General features: G+C 36.6%; 1 protein-coding gene across 1 annotated transcript in view; it reads left to right on the plus strand.

Moving 5' to 3' along the window:
- LOC138709428 (uncharacterized) overlaps window positions 1–19,004 on the plus strand; it is a 62,737-nt gene extending 43,733 nt beyond the window's left edge. The window contains exons 3-6 of the mRNA XM_069840186.1: window positions 849–1,013; window positions 5,297–5,399; window positions 11,243–11,337; window positions 15,758–19,004. Coding sequence (XP_069696287.1) covers window positions 849–1,013; window positions 5,297–5,399; window positions 11,243–11,337; window positions 15,758–16,062 — 668 coding nt within the window. The 3' untranslated portion in view covers window positions 16,063–19,004. The remainder of the gene's footprint in view (window positions 1–848; window positions 1,014–5,296; window positions 5,400–11,242; window positions 11,338–15,757) is intronic.
- The last annotated feature ends 651 nt before the right edge of the window (window positions 19,005–19,655 follow it).

Genomic DNA, 19,655 nt, shown 5'->3' on the forward strand with positions numbered 1-19,655 from the left:
CTTCACTTGCAACTTGAATTCAAGCTGCTACTTTACTTGAACTCAACTTGAAACACAGTTCACAGTTTTTAATTTCGTTAAATCAAGTTACTTGATTCAAGCTACTTGAAAAGTGTTAACGAGACAACTCATTATTGGTCGACATGTTACCGTATCTTGTGATGGGGATCGGAATTTGAGGAGACCTGATCGAGGGATATCAAAGCGCCTGTATTACGTGTTCATACTACAAGCAATACAAATCCAACACGATTTACATTTTAGCAAGATAAAGTATATAATCATCGTTCTTAAGGAAATGTTGTGTAGGTTTTGAGAGCACACAGTGAAGGGCTTTGACATCCCTGGCCTAAACAATAAGCGAATTCTTATCTCATCTCTTCAAAGGAAAGCTTCTGTGTATTAAATGAACATTCGGATCCTAGATCATATATACCCAGATTGCCGGGCGTTATAGGCTTTGACGGTAACAACTTTTGTCAGGTTTACTATGCTGCCATCTAGTTGATACATGAGGAGTCACGTCATAACTCCAATTTGAATTGCATTAGCGACTGTACTGCCATCTCGTGTTCGCTTACGGCGGACGGGTGGCGATCCTGGCGGTTGTTCTCTTCAAAGTGCAACCGATTTTAACATAGGAATGAGCAATCTATATGTGATCTGGGATTCGGACTATACATGTATCAGCACTATCCTGTCATCTACCGGTACTTTTAAAATTTTAAGACTTCAACTTCTCTGTTCACCTATCCTGTAATGTATTTTCCATGAGATGACGATCTCTGTTCTCACCATAGTCTTCACATTCAGAGCTACGTGACCTATGTGTACGTTGTGTTGTACAGGTCGGATGTTCGGTGACAAGTGCCGCTCGGACTACGAGTGTGCCGAGGAGCTGAACCTGGTGTGCGCGAGGAATGAGCTGCGGACGTGTCGATGTCGCAGGGGCTACGTGTGGAATATAATGAACAAGATCTGCTACATGATCGACGAGCACCCCTACGACAACGGTGAGTACCTACTTCTCATCATCACCAACAGCATTTAGCTTTTGGCACCTTAACGTTTCTTCCGATGTGTTAGACTTCTTTTACCAGTCGGTTTTTATGTTTTAAATTTCACTGCAGTCTTCTAGAAATTTAAGAGGGTAGTCTGGCTATTGTTTATGAGTGAATACATTTTGCTATTACTCTTAATTTCTGAATCTGTCAATTTACAATTTTTACAGCATACAATAATATTTGCAGTATATTTTTATTTTTAGATTATCTCTCTAACTCATATATAGTGAGGATCACGTAAGAGCAATTCTTAAAAGGGTAATTTGGCCCTCTCTTCAGTGTTGCCAACTGTTTTAGTAGGTTATTTTACGACGCTGTATCAACAGCCATACCTAGCCATACCAACACATAAGACATCATCGTATTCATCATCATACACAATCTCGCTCTCGCGCTTGTGGAATTCCCTACCCAGTGACATCAGAGACTGTCGGAATTTAGTAGCGTTCAAAAGCAAGCTTATTAAGCATTTTCTTACTGCGTAGAGTAGGTTTAATTTTTACCTAATCAATAAAAGAAATGCTTCTCTCTTCTTAACTTTTACAATAAACTGTCTAGCTTTTATTAATCAGTTAATCTTTCAGTACTTTGATTTTTATTGTATTTGTAAATTTAATATTAATTGTAATTATAATTATAATTGTAATTGTATTCTTAATATTATAGTTGTAATCCCATGATAGAGGGGAAGAAAAGGCCTGATGGCCTTATCTCTACCAGGTTAAATAAATAAATAAAATAAACATCCCAGGTTATTTAGCGCCTGAATGAAGTGAAGGTGATAATGCCGGTGAAATGAGTCCGGGGTCCAACACCGATAGTTACCCAGCATTTTCTCATATTGGGTTGAGGGAAAACCCGGGAAAAAACCTCAACCAGGTAACTTGCCCCAACAGGGATTCGAACCCGGGCCACCTAATTTCATGGCCAGACGCTAGCCGTTACTCCACAGGTGTGGACTGTTGCCAACTAATACCAGATATCACCAAAAAGGTTAAACTCACAATGCCATGTTTCCGCACCATAAAATAGCACACACCACACAAAGCACTTCACTAGCCTCTTCCTTAGTAGTCATATTAACAGAAAATAGTAACTAAATATCATACTATCTGCAGTATTTTTACTGGTAGTATGGCTACGCTGCGAGCTCAGAAGTTGCCCAGTGTCAGGAATGTCATTTAATAGTGCCCTGTAAGTTGAGGTGCGTGGGCAATGATGACGGATATCCTATTCCAGTCATTTCCAACTGGCCAACTTGTAACGTCGGAGCACGTTTCCCCTCTAGGAGCAGATCTGGTAGAGCACGTGGGAGAGGTTAATGCAACCCCGGGCCATAAGCTTGAAAGGTGGAACCAAAAAGATGTACTAGTATGGCCGTCAAATTACCCATAGTTAATCTCTTTTCAGTGTGTTTATCAGCTGTTTTGTTCATATTATTACGATTACAAATTGTTTCGTGTTGTTTTGAATATTTCAAAAGTGTAATCAAGTTCACCAAGTGTTATTTTTTTAATAAGCTAATATTCTGTTCGCCTCAACTGTAGAATATGTCCGTTGATATGTCCCCCTATGCTTTAACATATAAAGGAATGCCAACATCCTCCTTGATAAAAGAAAGAATGAGGAAATGAAATGTTCAGTTCATGTCACAACTGTAACACTTTTAATAAATATACAGTGAAAATTACATTGATACAATAATCTGCTAATACTCCTGTTACCTCCACATCCATTCTAAACCGTTTACGTATGACCGAAACCGAAAGCGAAGAACTGCCTGGAGGAGATTAGCACAGGACAGGGACAGTTGGAGGAAGAAAATTGAGGAGGCTAAGGTTCGACTTAGGGCTGTGATGCCATCGTAGAAGTAGTAGTAGAAACCGAAAGTAGCAATTGAATATTTGGCGATTGGCGGTATTTCGAGGAGGATTATGGGGCATAGAATGTGTAGTTTGATGTCATATCCGTCGCATCGATTATCAAGCATATTTACTTGGAGTGCTCCCTCCTTTCTTTTTATCCTCTCAGGATTAATGTTTCTCCATTATTTAAACATCTCCATCCCTTCCACTGCTACTCCCCTTACTTTGCTCTTTCACCTATGCTTCCCCTCTCGAAGAGCACGAAAGCAGTGGCGTGTGACGTCACAGAGCCAGCAGCTGGAAATACTTGACCTATTCATTCGGGAGATAATACTGCTATTATGCATTAAAGGAAAACTTAGCATTTAACACGCTCACAATAAGAGCAGGTTACTGAATGAAGACGCATCATTGTGAATGGCCCGGACTACACGAGAGATATTGAATGGTTTTTATAGTACTAACATATTATATGAATGAATATTTATTAACTATAAATGGGTTTTCAACGGTGATAGTTACAGGAAAAGTAACGATATATAAAGATTGGGCATGTTGAAAGAAAAACAGAAGAGATACAGAGTAAAAATATAATCAAAACAAATCAAGGACAAGACATAAGAAAAATAAAAAGAACATATACAGTCAAAGTCTATAAAACATATGTTACACTACCATAGTCTAGTATATACAGTCACGAAGCTGGAGTTTATGAGGGTACTAGGAACAATAGACTGTGCAAGTGCTATTTCACATTGTCTGTGATGAGGCGATGGTAGTGATCCTAGTGGTCAGCAACTATCTATGGATGCATATTTACTACGTATTGAGCTTCGTGACTGTATATATTAGATTGTGATACTACTATGAACACTCTTCACTTCCAGCATTTTCAACATCTGTACATTCAGTAATTACTACTCGTAGACTGAAATTCGGAATTTAACTTCATTTCTGTACGCGAGTATATTCTTACAAGTAGGCAGATTCATATACGAAATTTTCCCACGTAACTTTTTCCGTGTGTGACAGACCATGTTCGCATACAGAGTAAAAGGCAGTTCCACTTTGAGTTACAAACGCGTTCCTTAATGAAGGTACACAGACCGGCGAGCAGGTAGTAGGGGTTTCCCCTTGTTTAGAAAGAGAGTACCGGAACTAGACAGCCTCACAATCGATAGGCGAAAGCTCGACAGACTTCGCTGTGGGAGGATTGGAAATGGAAGTAATGATGTCTGCTCTGAGGCAAGGAAAGGTTCACATCAGACCTTGGGATCGGGGGATAACGAAACCCGCCGCAGTACAGACTATGCAAGATTTGGACACCAAGTGCAAACAAGCGATTTGATGAGTCTTCTGTGAATAGTTTGCATAGTAAAGTTTAGTCTTCAACGATGATCCAGACCAGTGATTGTCATACTCTCTCGACTCGCGAAGCCCTTTCACAAAGATCTGAATTGAACGAACCTCTTATAAATAACCATAATTTTGTACCTAAGTTTTAGGACATTCAGTTATTAATAGCAAGCAATAGTCATTTTTTATATAAGCGAGTAAAAGAGAATTTTATTCATGATATAAAGTTTAGCGGCCGAGATATGTATGTATGTATGTATGTATGTATGTATTCTATTAGAGGATCTCGCCGTCCTCTGTTAAATATTTTGTAATCAGTGACTAAGTGTAGTCATCACGTATATACTTATTAATGGAGAAAATTCGTTTCGGCACCGAGAATCGAACCAAGGATCCTCGGCTTGGCACGCTGAGTGCTCTTCCATCTCAGCTATGCAGGTAGTAGGCCAATGTCAACACGAAGGAGGAGAGTTCGGCCGGCACTGTGGATCGGGTCTCGGTATAGCTCAGATGGAAAGAGCACTCAGCGCGCCAAGCTGAGGGTCCTGGGTTCGATTCCCGCGAATTTTTCTCCATTAATAAGTAATAAGGCCGATGTATAGCCGAGGATGATAATTTCCACAAGAGAATAAAATCGATTTACTCTTTCGATGCATAGGCCTACAATATTTTATGCATTACTGATATCTAAACCAGATTATATATTTAACTGAACTTTGATATTTACAGCGAGTCATGAATAGAATTGTTTCTTGTTTTTTTCCATATGAAGGTTTGGAAACGTCTTATTCTCTGCTATTAATCAGTAATTGAAAAATACAATCTGAATCTCATTTTCTAAACAATGGGTAATTGTTAACTCAAAATACTCCACTAAGCATTGGTAACAGAGTGAGTATATACCAAATAGGAAGCTCCCTTAGTGCCAGTTACCGCATACTGTATATGTAGGGATGAATATATTTGGTACATTATCAAAATATTAAAGTGTGACAATGTGTGATGTTATAGGCAATAAAGGATTCGACCCTGTTCGAGAAATAATCATCCCTGGAATTATCGTTATGACGATAGGAGCCATGGTGTACTTGGGCATTAAACTTTTCTGCAATTGGTAAGTCAAAGAAATTAAGACAATAATAAATTGTATGTCATCTTTAAAGTGTAGAAGTTTTCCGTTTTAATTTAAAAAAATACTAATTGCAACCATTTTTCAGTCATTGTTACACTTTTATTTTCCTCCAGATTCTTATAATTTTTCCATTTTTCTACCCTTCACTGTCAAATTACTGTATTTCGCCTGTAAGGGAAACCTTGCAGTAATGACAAACATACTTTCGCCACACTAATGTGAACAAAAAAACAAAAGTCATATACAGTAAACGAAAAACCGCACGGTTTTCGCTCCTTTTTATTAACAACTACGGTACTTAAATCTTCCTACACCTGAACATATTTTTCAGACTAAAATCACATTCAAAATATTTCCACAGTTTCCACAAAAATTTCGATCTGACAACACACCATGAAGTAACAGAAAATTTCTTAGACAGTCAACATCCTGGTTAAAGTTTACAATACGTGTAACTCGACTTGAGCTGTTCTTGTGTACAAATACCGTAGACAAAAAAAGTCAAACTCTGCTAAAAGATGGCTCTCTCCCCGAACCATCCCTCTTCTTTCCCCTCCGACTCTAATCCTCACTTCTTTCCTCCTCTCCCTCCACATCATTCTCTCTTTTCTTCTCTCCCTTTACTGTATTTTGCCTTATGTCTCTTAATTTATTAAATCCTAACACACATATACGCACTGTTAAAACATAAGCCTACTTACAATGAAGGTAGTAGAATTCGAACCAACGAACCCATAATCCAAACATACATATCTTAGTCCACAAAGCTATATAAGCAGTAGAAGAAATGGATTCGCATACTGTAGCCTTATGATAGATTACATTACATCACAGCTGACGTGACAAGTTAGAATGACAAACCAAGCTCTTATTGGTTAAAAATAGAAAAATAAGAAGGGGATAACGTTGTATTATAACCGAACTACCCAGCATCGAACAGAAAACACATACGTACAGACCGATTATTTAGTCCTGACAGCTCAGCGACGCGAAAGAGGGGAAGTAGTAGGAATAATGGGGAGAGTTCAGGAGTAGAGATAAGGGCGAGCGGTCGGTAAAGGAATGCAGTACAGCTTAAAGGCCCATTCACAATGAAAATTAAACATAACCGTAACATAAGTTTGCGCCTAGGCTATCAAATGGGATTATTCACAATGATTCACATAAGCATTGACATAAACATTACCGTAAGACGTTAACATGAAAGTTTGCAAACTCCAAACTTTCATGCTTATGCTTACGTGATTTGCAAACAGAACACAATCGTGGAGCCCTGAAGTATACAACAGAATAAGAGGAAATGGCGTCGTTGTTATGTTTCCATGGTTACCAAGTAGGTTTGCTGTTATGTTTATGTTCCCATCGTGAATGATGGTAACGTTATTTTATTGTAACGTTAAGTTAACGCTTACGTTATGTTTAATTTTCATTGTGAATGAGCCTTAACTGTACTGGAAACATAACGCTGTACCGCATAAGTGACATCCGATCGCTCTGACTGCAGGCATGGACTCGCCTGACCAAGGCGCACAATGCCGGCGACTGTCAGGACTAAATAATAGTGCTGTACAGCAGCTATGGAGTTTGCAGCACGCTGCAATTAACGGGACACACAACACGCAGTACTACAAATGGGTACCGGTATATAAAAAAAGTTTAATATCTCCTACATTATGTGACTGTACTGTAATGTTCTAAAATTATAATATTTAGCCTACATAATCGTTAATCAGTAATGAAAAAACAGAGATAAAATAATTGAACAGGTCACAGATTTTACTGTTTAAACACCAAAAGGAAGTTGAGAAAATTTTAATAAAGCATAAAAATCCAGGAAAGCCTACTTAATTGATGTGTGTGTACTGTTCTCCAATCAGGAGATTAAACGTGAAAGGAATGTGATTGCTATTGCGTTATCTATTGGAGCGAAGTAAATAGATAACATTACCGTTTTAACGTCAGTTTAAAATACATGTGCTTTTCTGCATATGTTATTTCCTGTATGGAGGGATTAAAAGACCAGGAGATTAAGCGTGATCTAATTTTGTAACTAGGGTAGTATAAGAATGTGTGTATCACTGTTATCGTTTGTGCTTTGAGAGTTAGCCAATAGATATGCGTATACACTCGTGTGTGACCATATGACATCTTATGACATCAATATTCATTCACAGCATTACCCCGCTGCGTCTCATTTCCCTGAGACTTTCTCCTGATTGGAGTACAGTATGTGTGCTTCCCTCTCTCTTTCACATTTCATTGTCTGAAAATATATTATACAAATGGTACCGTTTATGCTTTATAATATTCACAAGTTTTGTTTTTTTATTTTCCTGTAGGCCTAACTTGATATTTTTAAACTTATGGTAGGCTACATTATCTATATTTCATAAATGATTGGCGATTTTGTTTTATTCTGTTTAGGGAAAATATATTTTTTGAGTATGTGATAAGGAATACTAGCTTTCATTTCCATGTGGTTAATTTAGATGTATGAATATGAACACGTTAGCCTATATAAATTTAATTAAGACCATCATAATTGGATTGAGCTGGAATGGTACCGATAATTAAAAAATAAACAGTTGCTGTAACGAGAACAATTTTATTTTATACCCGTTTTAAACATTAATGAAACATATATTCTACATTAGCAATTCACTATTTTAAATACAAACGGCATTGACAATTTAAATACATCGTTCTGTGCGATTAATAACAGCTGGTTATAACAACGTTCCTCTACCAGCCACCAGATGTCGCAAATATCGCAGCGTATGAAACGTGCACTTCTGCTACTGAGCGGACCTAGACCGATAAGGTACCTGGACTCAGAAGATTCAATGTAGAAAACGATTCATAACGAGTGAGAACCGAGAAGACTTTCGATTCAACTTCCGATTATGGAAGGAATCGATTTATTTCGTTTACTGACTCATGATTCGTTTGCTCGGTTCAATGATTCGTTCATTATGAAAAACTCGTTCATAATCTCTCCACCGCTACTGGAATAGAGTGAACATTATCCGCAACACTACTACAATAATTATGACAGCGTAAAATCATTCGAAACACGCATTCAAAATACGCCCAATCGATCAATAGAAGTGGATCACAGAGTCAACCGTATCCCCACGTGTTGTACGTAACTGCAGATAAGTGCGTGCAATAATGCCTCAAGTCTCGCTACAACTCAAGTAGCGCTAAACGTACTACAAACTTTAACTAAAACTCTTACACAAAATTACAATACAGTCTTCACGCCGATTAAAAGTATTTGAAAAAGTCACTTTCATCATCTCAAGAAAGTGAACGAGTACGACAAACATACGCTCATATAAATACGCAAGCTCTCTGCACGACATAACCTTCTACCACAGTCTAGTATATACAGTCACGAAGCTTGAGTTGATGTACTAGGAACAATAGACTGTGCCGGTACTATTTCGCATTGTCTGTGATGAGGCGATAATAGCGATCCTAGTGGTTAGCAACTATTTATGGATGCATATTCCATACGTATTGAGCTTCGTGACTTTATATACAAGGCTGTCCTACTAGCCATCTTAACATACCCGTTATAGCCATTGTGACCGCAGTACATACACAAATTGCATCACTAACGAAACGTCTCATAGCCAAAACTCACAATGTTCTCTGCTATTTCGTTCACATGTAAAAACCGCTACTCATTTCCGGTTTTAATTTCCTTCACATTTAAGGCGGATTGTACTACTTGAATATTATTCGGAAGAGATGGCTTAATTGCTTCAGAAAATCCCTATTCTAATGTAGTCAATTGATTGAATTTTGAGGACTTACCTCACCATGTATCATTTTCCACAGCATTCTGAAGTATCCTGGATGATTTGTGTTTATTGGAATTTCGAATAATACCTCCGTTCAAAATATTGGAATTTTCGCAGCCATGATTATGTTCAATATTCCATTCCACCACCAGTTCAGTATTGGAATCAGTATTAAAGAAGCACAGTTTCTTCCGCTAGGCCTACATGTCCATCTTTGTACACCGCACTTTAATGACTTTTTAAAACTGAATTTAAAACTGTTACATAAAATTAAATAATTGCTCTTCTCACTTAAAATTTTCTCTACTTCCGCCACGGTAGGAATCGCCCCAATCTAACTTATTATCCAAGGTCAACTTGAACCTGTGTGACTCACATATGATCGATGATGTTGCAATCTTGTGGAAGTTTAGTGGAACTGAGGCGATCTTACGTATGGATTATACTGCATTCTTGTGGCAGTTTATTAAAATTGAAGCAATCCTACACGATATTGGTAATACTACGTACAATCTCATGGCAGATCCTTTTTGTTGTTATTCTAATTGTAATGCGGAGTACAAAACGGAAGTATGTTCGTTCTTAATACTGCGTGATGACGACATCAACATGTTCAGCAATTATAACGCATATATGGAGTGAACCGTAAGTAACGTCATTAATTTCAGGGGGTTATTTTTTTAGATATTTGAAACAAAAAAGTTTCTTACAAATTTTGCTCGTTTTTGCTTCCTTTTCGAGATAAAAATTATTTTGTATTAATCATTTCATAGAGAGTTTTAGGAAATTCCTTGACTGAATTCCCAATATGCTCAATTAAAGAAAGCAGGTGTTATAATAAATTATTGAAGAAATTTTAGTTTTGTCCTTTAAATGTGCAGAAATTTGATCCGAACAAATTTAACATTTTATAATTCCTTTCCAGAACGAAAAGTTACGTTAGTCAATCATGACTTTCCCAGCCAATTGAACAAATTTTCCTTTCCTTGGAGGCGGAGAATCCCTGTGCTTCCATTGTTTCGACTGCTGTTTTGTCTCTAGTATGTAGTAGTGAATCCAGGTTTGATCAGTGGTCACAAACCGCCTAAAAAAATCGGGCATATTTTTCTCGAATCGAGGAGGATAATCCCTTGAAATTGACATCGGACGTGTTTTGCGGAGACCTTGGACATTAACAAGCTAAGATATGGCGCACCAATTCAGTTGAGATACGCATAACCTCACTAATCTCTTCCACTTTCAGTCGACGGTCATTCAACATCATATGGTGGACTTTTTCTACGATTTCTTCACTTGTTGCTGTTACTGGACGTCCAGTGTGGTGGTCGTCTTCCACACTCTTTCGACCATGTTTAAATAGTTCCGCCCATTTTTTCGCAGTCGAATACGCTGGAGCTGATTCCCCCAGTGTTGCATCCATGTCTATTTTAATTTCTGTTGGACTGTTTTACTCCTCATTCCCTTTTTACGAAATATTTATTGACAGTGAAGCTCAATATTTCCATCAATCTGTTCGGCGCTCTAACTTCAAAATTAAACTACAAAAAAATGTATTGAACAGAAAATCATGATTTTTCGCGCTTAAACTAACGTGAAATGGCTTATATAAATGGCGGCATTGTTGACACATTTTCAATGTTATCTATGTGTCAGGCCATGAACTTTTAAAACGCACCTCGTGTGAATGAAGTTATTCTATTAAATTTGATTTTCATTAAAATCCATCACCGTTGGTTGAGATTGAGCCCACGAATTTCAGCAAGCATGGTAATCATTGGCCTATATGGATACCAAGACGACAAGAAAGAGATCATTTTATCAGGGATCACAAATAGATGGTAGCATCTAAAAAACTACTAATCAATATTGTAATTCATTAATTAATTTACTCTTGAATTAATTGTTTTAAAGAATGAACGCATAATAAATAATTGAGTGGTTGAATTGATAATATAGGTACATGAAGTGTTATATCTCTAGGCCTGGGTCTCTATCCGAAACATGCTTGTGTTGCAGTGGCAAGCTGTGGAGAAGACGGCGGAGGCAGCTGACCAGGGAGCTGGACGAAGCATCCCATCAGCAGCAAGCCACCTGGGTCGCGTCTTATAGAGGTACGACGTCCGTTGCTGAGGGCACTCTGGGGCTAAGGTTGTTCGAATTGGATGGGCGCCTGCCCCCAATACCCTCTCCCTGTTTTAGTGATATAATATGAGAACGGAGTTTGTAGATTCCGGAATAAGATTAGATCGGTCGTTAATTCCCTATGTAAATTGCGGAGCAAATTAATGACGGGTGCATGTAAAATGCGGAGCTGGAGAGGTGTAAATTGCGGAATAGGGAAAAGAAACTATCAAAATGGTGGGGGCACTGAAGCTAGGTTAACAAGTTTTTTTCCACTTTCCCAAACATAGGACTGGCAGAATTCACTGAAAACCTGGTATGGTTAAATTTTCTTTACTATTATTTAGCTATATTACTGACATTATTATTATTATTATTATTATTATTATTATTATTATTATTATTATTATTATTATTATTATTATTATTATTATTATTATTATTATTGTTTTGTTGCCTATTATTTTCTTCTATAAGTATATAGGCCTAAGACCATCAGTATCAATGACGATAACCTTGCCTTTTTCCGAAATCTTAAACATCTGCGACAGGGAAATCACGGTGGTGTTAATTTTCATTTCAACAAGTTTTACTGCACAACCAAGCGAAGAACCAGTACTTGATCGATCTGCTTACAAGTTTAACCACCGACATTGCGAAGAAATTGAGTTACAACTAAAATGACTAACAATGAAGCCAAAACTAGTTAACTAAGGTAAATAATTTACCACTTAGTTTTCATTTTAACACTAGAACGTTGTTGTTATTATTACTAAATTCTCTAAGTATTACTCTAAATTACTTTCATTTACTTCATATTATTAAACCAAATAAACCCCTAAAGTGTATTTTTACTGCATATATTTCCATTTTAGAGCATATTTCAACAATTTTATTGTAGTGTCGCATGCATATTTTCAGGTTTTTGAAGGCATAAATTTGCGTGGTCAACTAATGAGGGACGACGAATTTATACGAACAGTATTCTTAAGCGTCACATTCCCTGTAATACAACATTTTTAAAGTTAGATCAACTTCTTCGTGATAATGGCCAGTTACTTCCCACTTTGAGATTCTTTCAATCCTCATATTTTCTTTCATATCATTATATCTCAATAGGAAACATTTTCGGACACTACTTCATTACGAAACAATTTTTCATTACGTGCCCTGAAAATTAGGGATATTATTCTGAAATATCCTGTCCATTCGTCGTTTTAAGATAAAGCATAATTTTTTACGTAAAATATTAAAGACTGCGACGTGGCGCATTTATAATAATAATAATAATAATAATAATAATAATAATAATAATAATAATAATAATAATAATAACCCGTGGCATCACAGCCCTTGAAGGACCCAGACCGACCAGTAGGATGTTGGCCTCACGTTCACATGCCGAAGCAGAGGTGGACGATCATCCAACCAGAATGGAGGTACCATGTGGTTAGCACGATGATCCCCCAGCCGTCATAACTGACTTTCGCAACTGATTTCGCTACATATCCCAAGTGCATCACGATGCTGGGTGGGCACCGGTCCTATAAACTGGCCGAAATTTCATGAGAAAATTTCTTCCCCCATGAGGACTCGAATCAGCGCGCATTCCGTAACGCGAGTTCTAGACATATTATTATTATTATTATTATTATTATTATTATTATTATTATTATTATTATTATTATTATTATTATTATTATTCGCTATATCCTATGGAATGGGTAATACTCCGAAACGGAGATAAAGTAAAGAAGCATAGAACTGTATTCGTTTCTTTCCCTCCCCCTCTCGCTGTTATTTATACTTGCTTTAACATCTTTGGTCATATCGCGAGTTAATATTTGGTTGAAATCCGAAGGCCTGTGTACTATTATGGAGACTGGTTCTATTGTTGTGAACTAGATGGCGACTGTATATATATTACTGATTTGTTATGAATATGATTTCGGTGATGAATGAGGCCGGTGATTTTCAGGATGTTGTGGTCCGAATTTCCTGGCATTTGCCTTACGTTGAGGAAAAATCCTGAAAAACCTCAACCAGGAAATTCAACCCAACCGGGAATCGAACCCAGGCCCTCTTCGTAAGAGACCAGCATGCCGATCATTACACCACATAGGTGGTCTATTCGTTTCTTATAATGCTCTGTAAGTACGATATTCTAACAGCAAAACTGAATTTCAGTACTCCTCCGCAAGATACACGTTTCTCAAATGTAACGCCTGTGGGTAGACATTAGACTTCCCATCATACACCAGCGTAGGAGATGTTGACTGCCTTGCAGGGCGTACTACAGAAAGCAGCGAATCCATGTACTCGTATTTATATTTGCCTTGCTTTGTGAGACTACGAAATATTGTCTGCAAGAATTCGGAGCTGTAGCCTAGAGGGATCAGATGCGATAAGCGTGAATTGCGTTGTTTTCAACTTCATCCCACGTCGAGAAACCATCCCCCAGTCCACTGACAGAATCGATTTCAAGGTAGCGTGTCTGATCGCGCTCTGTAATACATTGCATACTGTTATTTATCAGACACCATTCAGGAAGTATGAGAAAATGATGTTGAATAATGGAGTAGCAAGGATTTCAGATAAAACCGTAGTACTTGGAGAAAATATGTTGCCCGCCACAAATCTACTGTCTATGTATGCATGACAAGGTTCCGTTAGTGAAAAAACGTCAGCGACTCACTGAACTGGAATGTTTGGATCAACTGATTCAACTAACTCGGGTGATTGGTTTATTTAAGCCTATATTACACTATCAAATTTCTATGTAACAGAATACGATAAAATTTTGGATCAAATATATAACATCAAATGTAAGATTTTGAATATATTACATTATGTCAAAGTTTTTATCATATCTTTCATCACAGTTCTAATAATGAATCCACAACAGTTCTATGCTTGTTGCAACTGTAAATGCAGTAATGTATATTGCATTAATACTAAAGAAGAAATCAAAGAAAAAACATATTTCGTCGGCTTAGAGTGTAAACCTGCTAACTAATAAAAAGGAAATTTTACAGGGGAAACAAAAGGACTGAGTATAAATTAACTCTGAAGCTTGAGGACCAAATACAAAGTACAGACTTGGTCCTAAAGTTTCAGAGTTGATTTATACTCAATTTTTTGTTTCTCCTGTAAAATTTCCTTTTTGTTAGTTAACAGGTTTACAGTGTAAGCCGACGATTTGGATTAGAGATTGATGTAGAGAGAAAAGATACAAAAGGAATACATCAAACTCTAGTGAGAGAACTTCAGTGTGAAGATGTGAAATCCTATATATATATATATATATATATATATATATATATATATATATATATATATATATATATACTAAGTATTTAACAATGAATGATGAAACATTTCATGTGACTGATAATGTGATATCAAAAGTTTTGTGGTTTTCACAGACCATGTACACTTAATGGCCGCCATTTTCTTTCTTCTCAGTCGCAGATTTTATCAAAGGTATGATGATGACCATAACTTTTATCACAGAACTATGTCACAGCTAGATTTGATCAAAGACGCTAATTATATACAAACTATTTTATCATATATATTTTATCAAACTTCTGTGACACAGAAATTTGATAGTGTAATATAGGCCTTACTTTTGGCGGATCGATCGACAGACCAGACTGACTGAGTGGGGCGACTGATTGACTGGCTGACTGGACTGATTGACTGGCTGACTGAACTGAATGACAGGACTGAATGACTGAACTGAATGACTGATTGACTGATACTTGCTAACTGAACTGTGACTGACTGACTGACTGACTGACTGGATGAGTGGACTGACTGACTAGACTGAATGACTGACTTTATAATGCTCAATGTGAGCTCAATTCGTGACACGAAAAATTTCCAACCTGTAATCCAGCTCCTCCCATTATCTTTCTGACATGTTCCTGTCAATTATTTCAGTATTTGTGGTAATTTTCAATTTCATTTTATCAATATCATTTGGTAGAGATGACGTAAATACTTTACCCTTCACATAATCCCATAAAAAGAAATCACGTGGGAGAAAGAGGAGGCCATTTCATCCTTTGTTCATGTACATCTCTATCTTTTCCAATCCAACTGTTTGGTAGTGTGGTATTCAGGAATTAGCGAACGCTTTGGTGAAAATTAATATTTAAAGATGAACAAATATCGTGTACTATAATATTGGTATTAACGAATTCTGTAGCATATCCAGATAATTAATCCCATTCACTTTGTTCTAGCAAACAAAAAATTTATTGCTCATTTATATTTATTGTTGCTTTGGAGCGTATCAGAGCCCTTTCCTTCATTACCACAGATATTTTGTCACTTGACTTGTTTTAATGTAACTTATTTCTACTTGATCGTGAACCGATTTCAGATTGCGTCTTGTGTTTGCAGTGTTCAGCTCTTTGAACGGGATGGAGACGCGCTCGTCGCCTGTGCTGTCACCCAGCTCGTCCTTCCCACTGCACCCCACCCCGTGCATGGGGCTGTTCCTTCCCAGCGGCTCTCTGGCAGCAGCAGCCGCCGCCTCCACCACGGCTTCCGCCACGTCACCTCCGCCGTACGAAGAGGCACTCAAACACAAAGTGATCCTGAGCAGCTACCCCAGCGCGACCACAGTCATACTGCCCACTGCACCGCCCACCCAGGGCCCTCCAGGCACAGCCTTCCCTCCCAACCACCCGGGCGGTCCGAACTGAACGGCTGAGGACCACTGTAACGGAGAAACGATTCGAATTCAGGGCCGGCGTCCCTGGTAGGGTTCACTGGTGGAATCTCTTGGCAGATATTGTTGGACCCGTGTTTCTGGGAAAGAGAAAATAGCGGACTGGAGGCCATTCTCAATGGCAAGCTGGAAGGTAACTAATGTGCAATGATTAAGCTGGAAATCTGTTACTCTTCTGGCTACGTTAAAGATCTGTAAGTGAATGTCTCATAACGATTTCACAAAAACAAGGGTCATTTCAAAATAAATGCACGATACATTACAATCACGTGGACGATGCAATAACAGATCTCTTTGGCACGTTTTAGCCTGATGTATGAGGCAGACACTTATTGCAAATTGTGTTCGAAATGACTGTGAGGATTAATTCAAAAGAAATGCAAAATAACTTTTTACTCATCAATATGAAATTATTAAACTAACGTGAATTATACAGTCCCCTTCTTCTCAAACCTACATCCTCAACGTTATGAAAGGTTCATGATATTCGTTATATCGTGCAATTCTTTGTCGAGGCTTAATGCGATTTGAGTTGCCAGGTTAGTAAAGTAGGACCTCATCAAGAAAATTTCTCTGCTGTGTCATGTCAAATAGCGCGTAATTTCTGGCGCAATTTTTTCCAAAATATTATGGTAACGCCGGGCAGCAACAAGTGCTGAATTTTTCAAGATGACACCAACAAGATGGTATCCTATAATCTTTATTTCTTTCAATCTGGAAGCTTTCTTCCTCAATTTCTAGGATTATGAAGTGTCATGGCATCTATCGTCTTTCAATGCACCATTTCAAAATAGATTTATCCAATACACAAAACTGTACGAAAATAAATAAATAATCAAGATCTGCCCCAAAATGTCAGGTTGCAAATGTGAAAGAATCGTGATTATCCCATTATCTGACAATAGTGCCATTTTTTGCATTTCTTTCGAAGTAACCATAGATGACAGACCAGCCAGGCATGTGTAAAGTTACGTCAGTGTTACTTCTGAAATAAAATGCGAACACTTTCAGTTTGCGTGCCAGCATTTTGAGAATGTTAGAATTGCTCACGTACTAAACAACTTAACCCTTGATCCCAATATGAAGTGATACGTATTACAAGGTAATCAATTTAACATTGATGCTGTGTTACAAATAAACATCATCAACATGTCCCGGCTTGCCATGTAGCCGGCGAGAGAAATCGGGAAATTTTCCATCACAATATTCGCCAATGAACTTGAACAAAATGCGCTACAGTCCCAGTACCTATAAAGTGTCAAATGTAGATGCCTTAAAGATGATTTGTAAGGTTACCTCTCACGACTATAAAGGTGTCCTTAATGAAGATGACTGTTTATATGTATTTGGTAATGATCACCGCCGAGATTTCTGAGAGTTTTTTCTCGGGGTTCGCCCTTTTCCTTCTATCATTCCACCGTCACTCTTCATTTTCAATATTCATCATCATAATTTTAATAGTATTACCCAAAATGGTGTAGCCGAAGGCAGTATTGTGACTGGCGTAACCGTCTTAGAAGGCGTAGTACGTTCTCGTGAGGAGAAAAGACCCTCTAGCGCAACTTCAACGGGTCTTAAATCTACGTGGCTGAATCGACAGATGGTAAGACATAAGTGAATCACGATACCTACAAGAAAGCGGCCATTCGACTCAAACAATCATTCCCTCACAAAGATTGCTGGAGTACTATAAGCCGTGCTAGTCTTGAGTCCCTTTTCTATATAAAGAAAAAAAAGAAAGAAATATAATACAGAGTTATGATTTGAATTTCATTTTGTTCTCAGGTTTAGATCCAAATTTTAAATTATTAAACGAGGTCAAATATTAAAATTATAAAATCTTACAATTGGACCCCTACAACGACATCAAGTACAACGATAAAGCAAGAACTTTGTGATTTGAGATAACAAAAAAAATCACTTAAATTTTATTATTGTATACGAACTTTTGTATTCTTTTAATTTGTGATATAGTATTAAAGCATATTAAAGAGTTATTTGTAATAACAACGCCTATTTTTAGAACAGAATTATAATGAATATTGTTTCGGATACATCTCTGTAGATATCTCAGTAAAAATACATCCTACCTTACTTCTTAATATTTCGCATTACAGATCTCAATGGCAAGGATTGCAGAAGCGTAAGTTGCATTACTTTCAGGACAACAGACTATTGATTGAATAACAAATTAATTGAGAGGAAATATTTTCTTTGATATAGTGTCGAGGTTTTGTTCTGAACCACTAATTGAAAACAGACTTCCAAGTGTTTGTCGGGTTCTGTTGTTATTTGAGGAAATAAATACAATTAATAACTTCTAGCTAATACAGAATATAATGATTTTCTTACATTGCGATGATCTGTGCTTATATAATATTTTGGGAAAAGGTGTGGAAAATGTTGTATTGTTGAGTATTTTCAAAAAGTTAAAAATATGCTACATTACAGGTATTTTAGGAATATAAAAAAGATTTATATTTCAATAAAGCTCAGTAACATCACAATCGATTAAGTACAATTAATCAATAAACCGTAAAAAGTCATAAGACAATGGTGAGGTCAACATAATCAACCATAAGTATGACCAAGACTTTTTCATTTTCCTTGAAGGTTTGAAATATATATATTCTTATTTCGTGGCATAATTTGTACTTTCCTGAAGCGTTATCAGAAAAATTGCTCTGTTGTTGCAATGTAAACTGCCTGTGCAACAAATGTGAATTCATTTATTTATTTGTTTATTTATTTATTTTTTTACTCATTTATTTATTTACTTACTTATTTATTTATTTCTACTTTCCTGAAGCGTTGTCAGAAATTGCTTTGTTGTTGCAATGTAAACTGCCTGTGCAACAAATGTGAAGTCAATTATTTATTTATTTATTTATTTATTTATTTATTTATTTATTTACTTATTTATTTCTACTTTCCTGAAGCGTTGTCAGAAATTGCTTTGTTGTTGCAATGTAAACTGTCTGTGCAACAAATGTGAAGTCAATTATTTGTTTATTTACTTCCTTATTTATTTATTTATTTATTTATTTATTTATTTATTTATTTATTTATTTATTTACTTATTTGTTTCTACTTTCCTGAAGCGTTATCACAAATTGCTCTGTTGTTGCAATGTAAACTGCCTGTGCAACAAATGTGAATTCATTTATTTGTTTATTTATTTATTTATTTTTTACTCATTTATTTATTTACTTACTTATTTATTTATTTCTACTTTCCTGAAGCGTTGTCAGAAATTGCTTTGTTGTTGCAATGTAAACTGCCTGTGCAACAAATGTGAAGTCAATTATTTATTTATTTATTTATTTATTTATTTATTTATTTATTTATTTATTTATTTACTTATTTATTCCTACTTTCCTGAAGCGTTGTCAGAAATTGCTTTGTTGTTGCAATGTAAACTGTCTGTGCAACAAATGTGAAGTCAATTATTTGTTTATTTACTTATTTATTTATTTATTTATTTATTTATTTATTTATTTATTTATTTATTTATTTATTTATTTATTTATTTACTTATTTGTTTCTACTTTCCTGAAGCGTTATCAC

The sequence above is a fragment of the Periplaneta americana genome, chromosome 1 (assembly GCF_040183065.1).
Source record: "Periplaneta americana isolate PAMFEO1 chromosome 1, P.americana_PAMFEO1_priV1, whole genome shotgun sequence".
NCBI lineage: Eukaryota > Metazoa > Arthropoda > Insecta > Blattodea > Blattidae > Periplaneta > Periplaneta americana.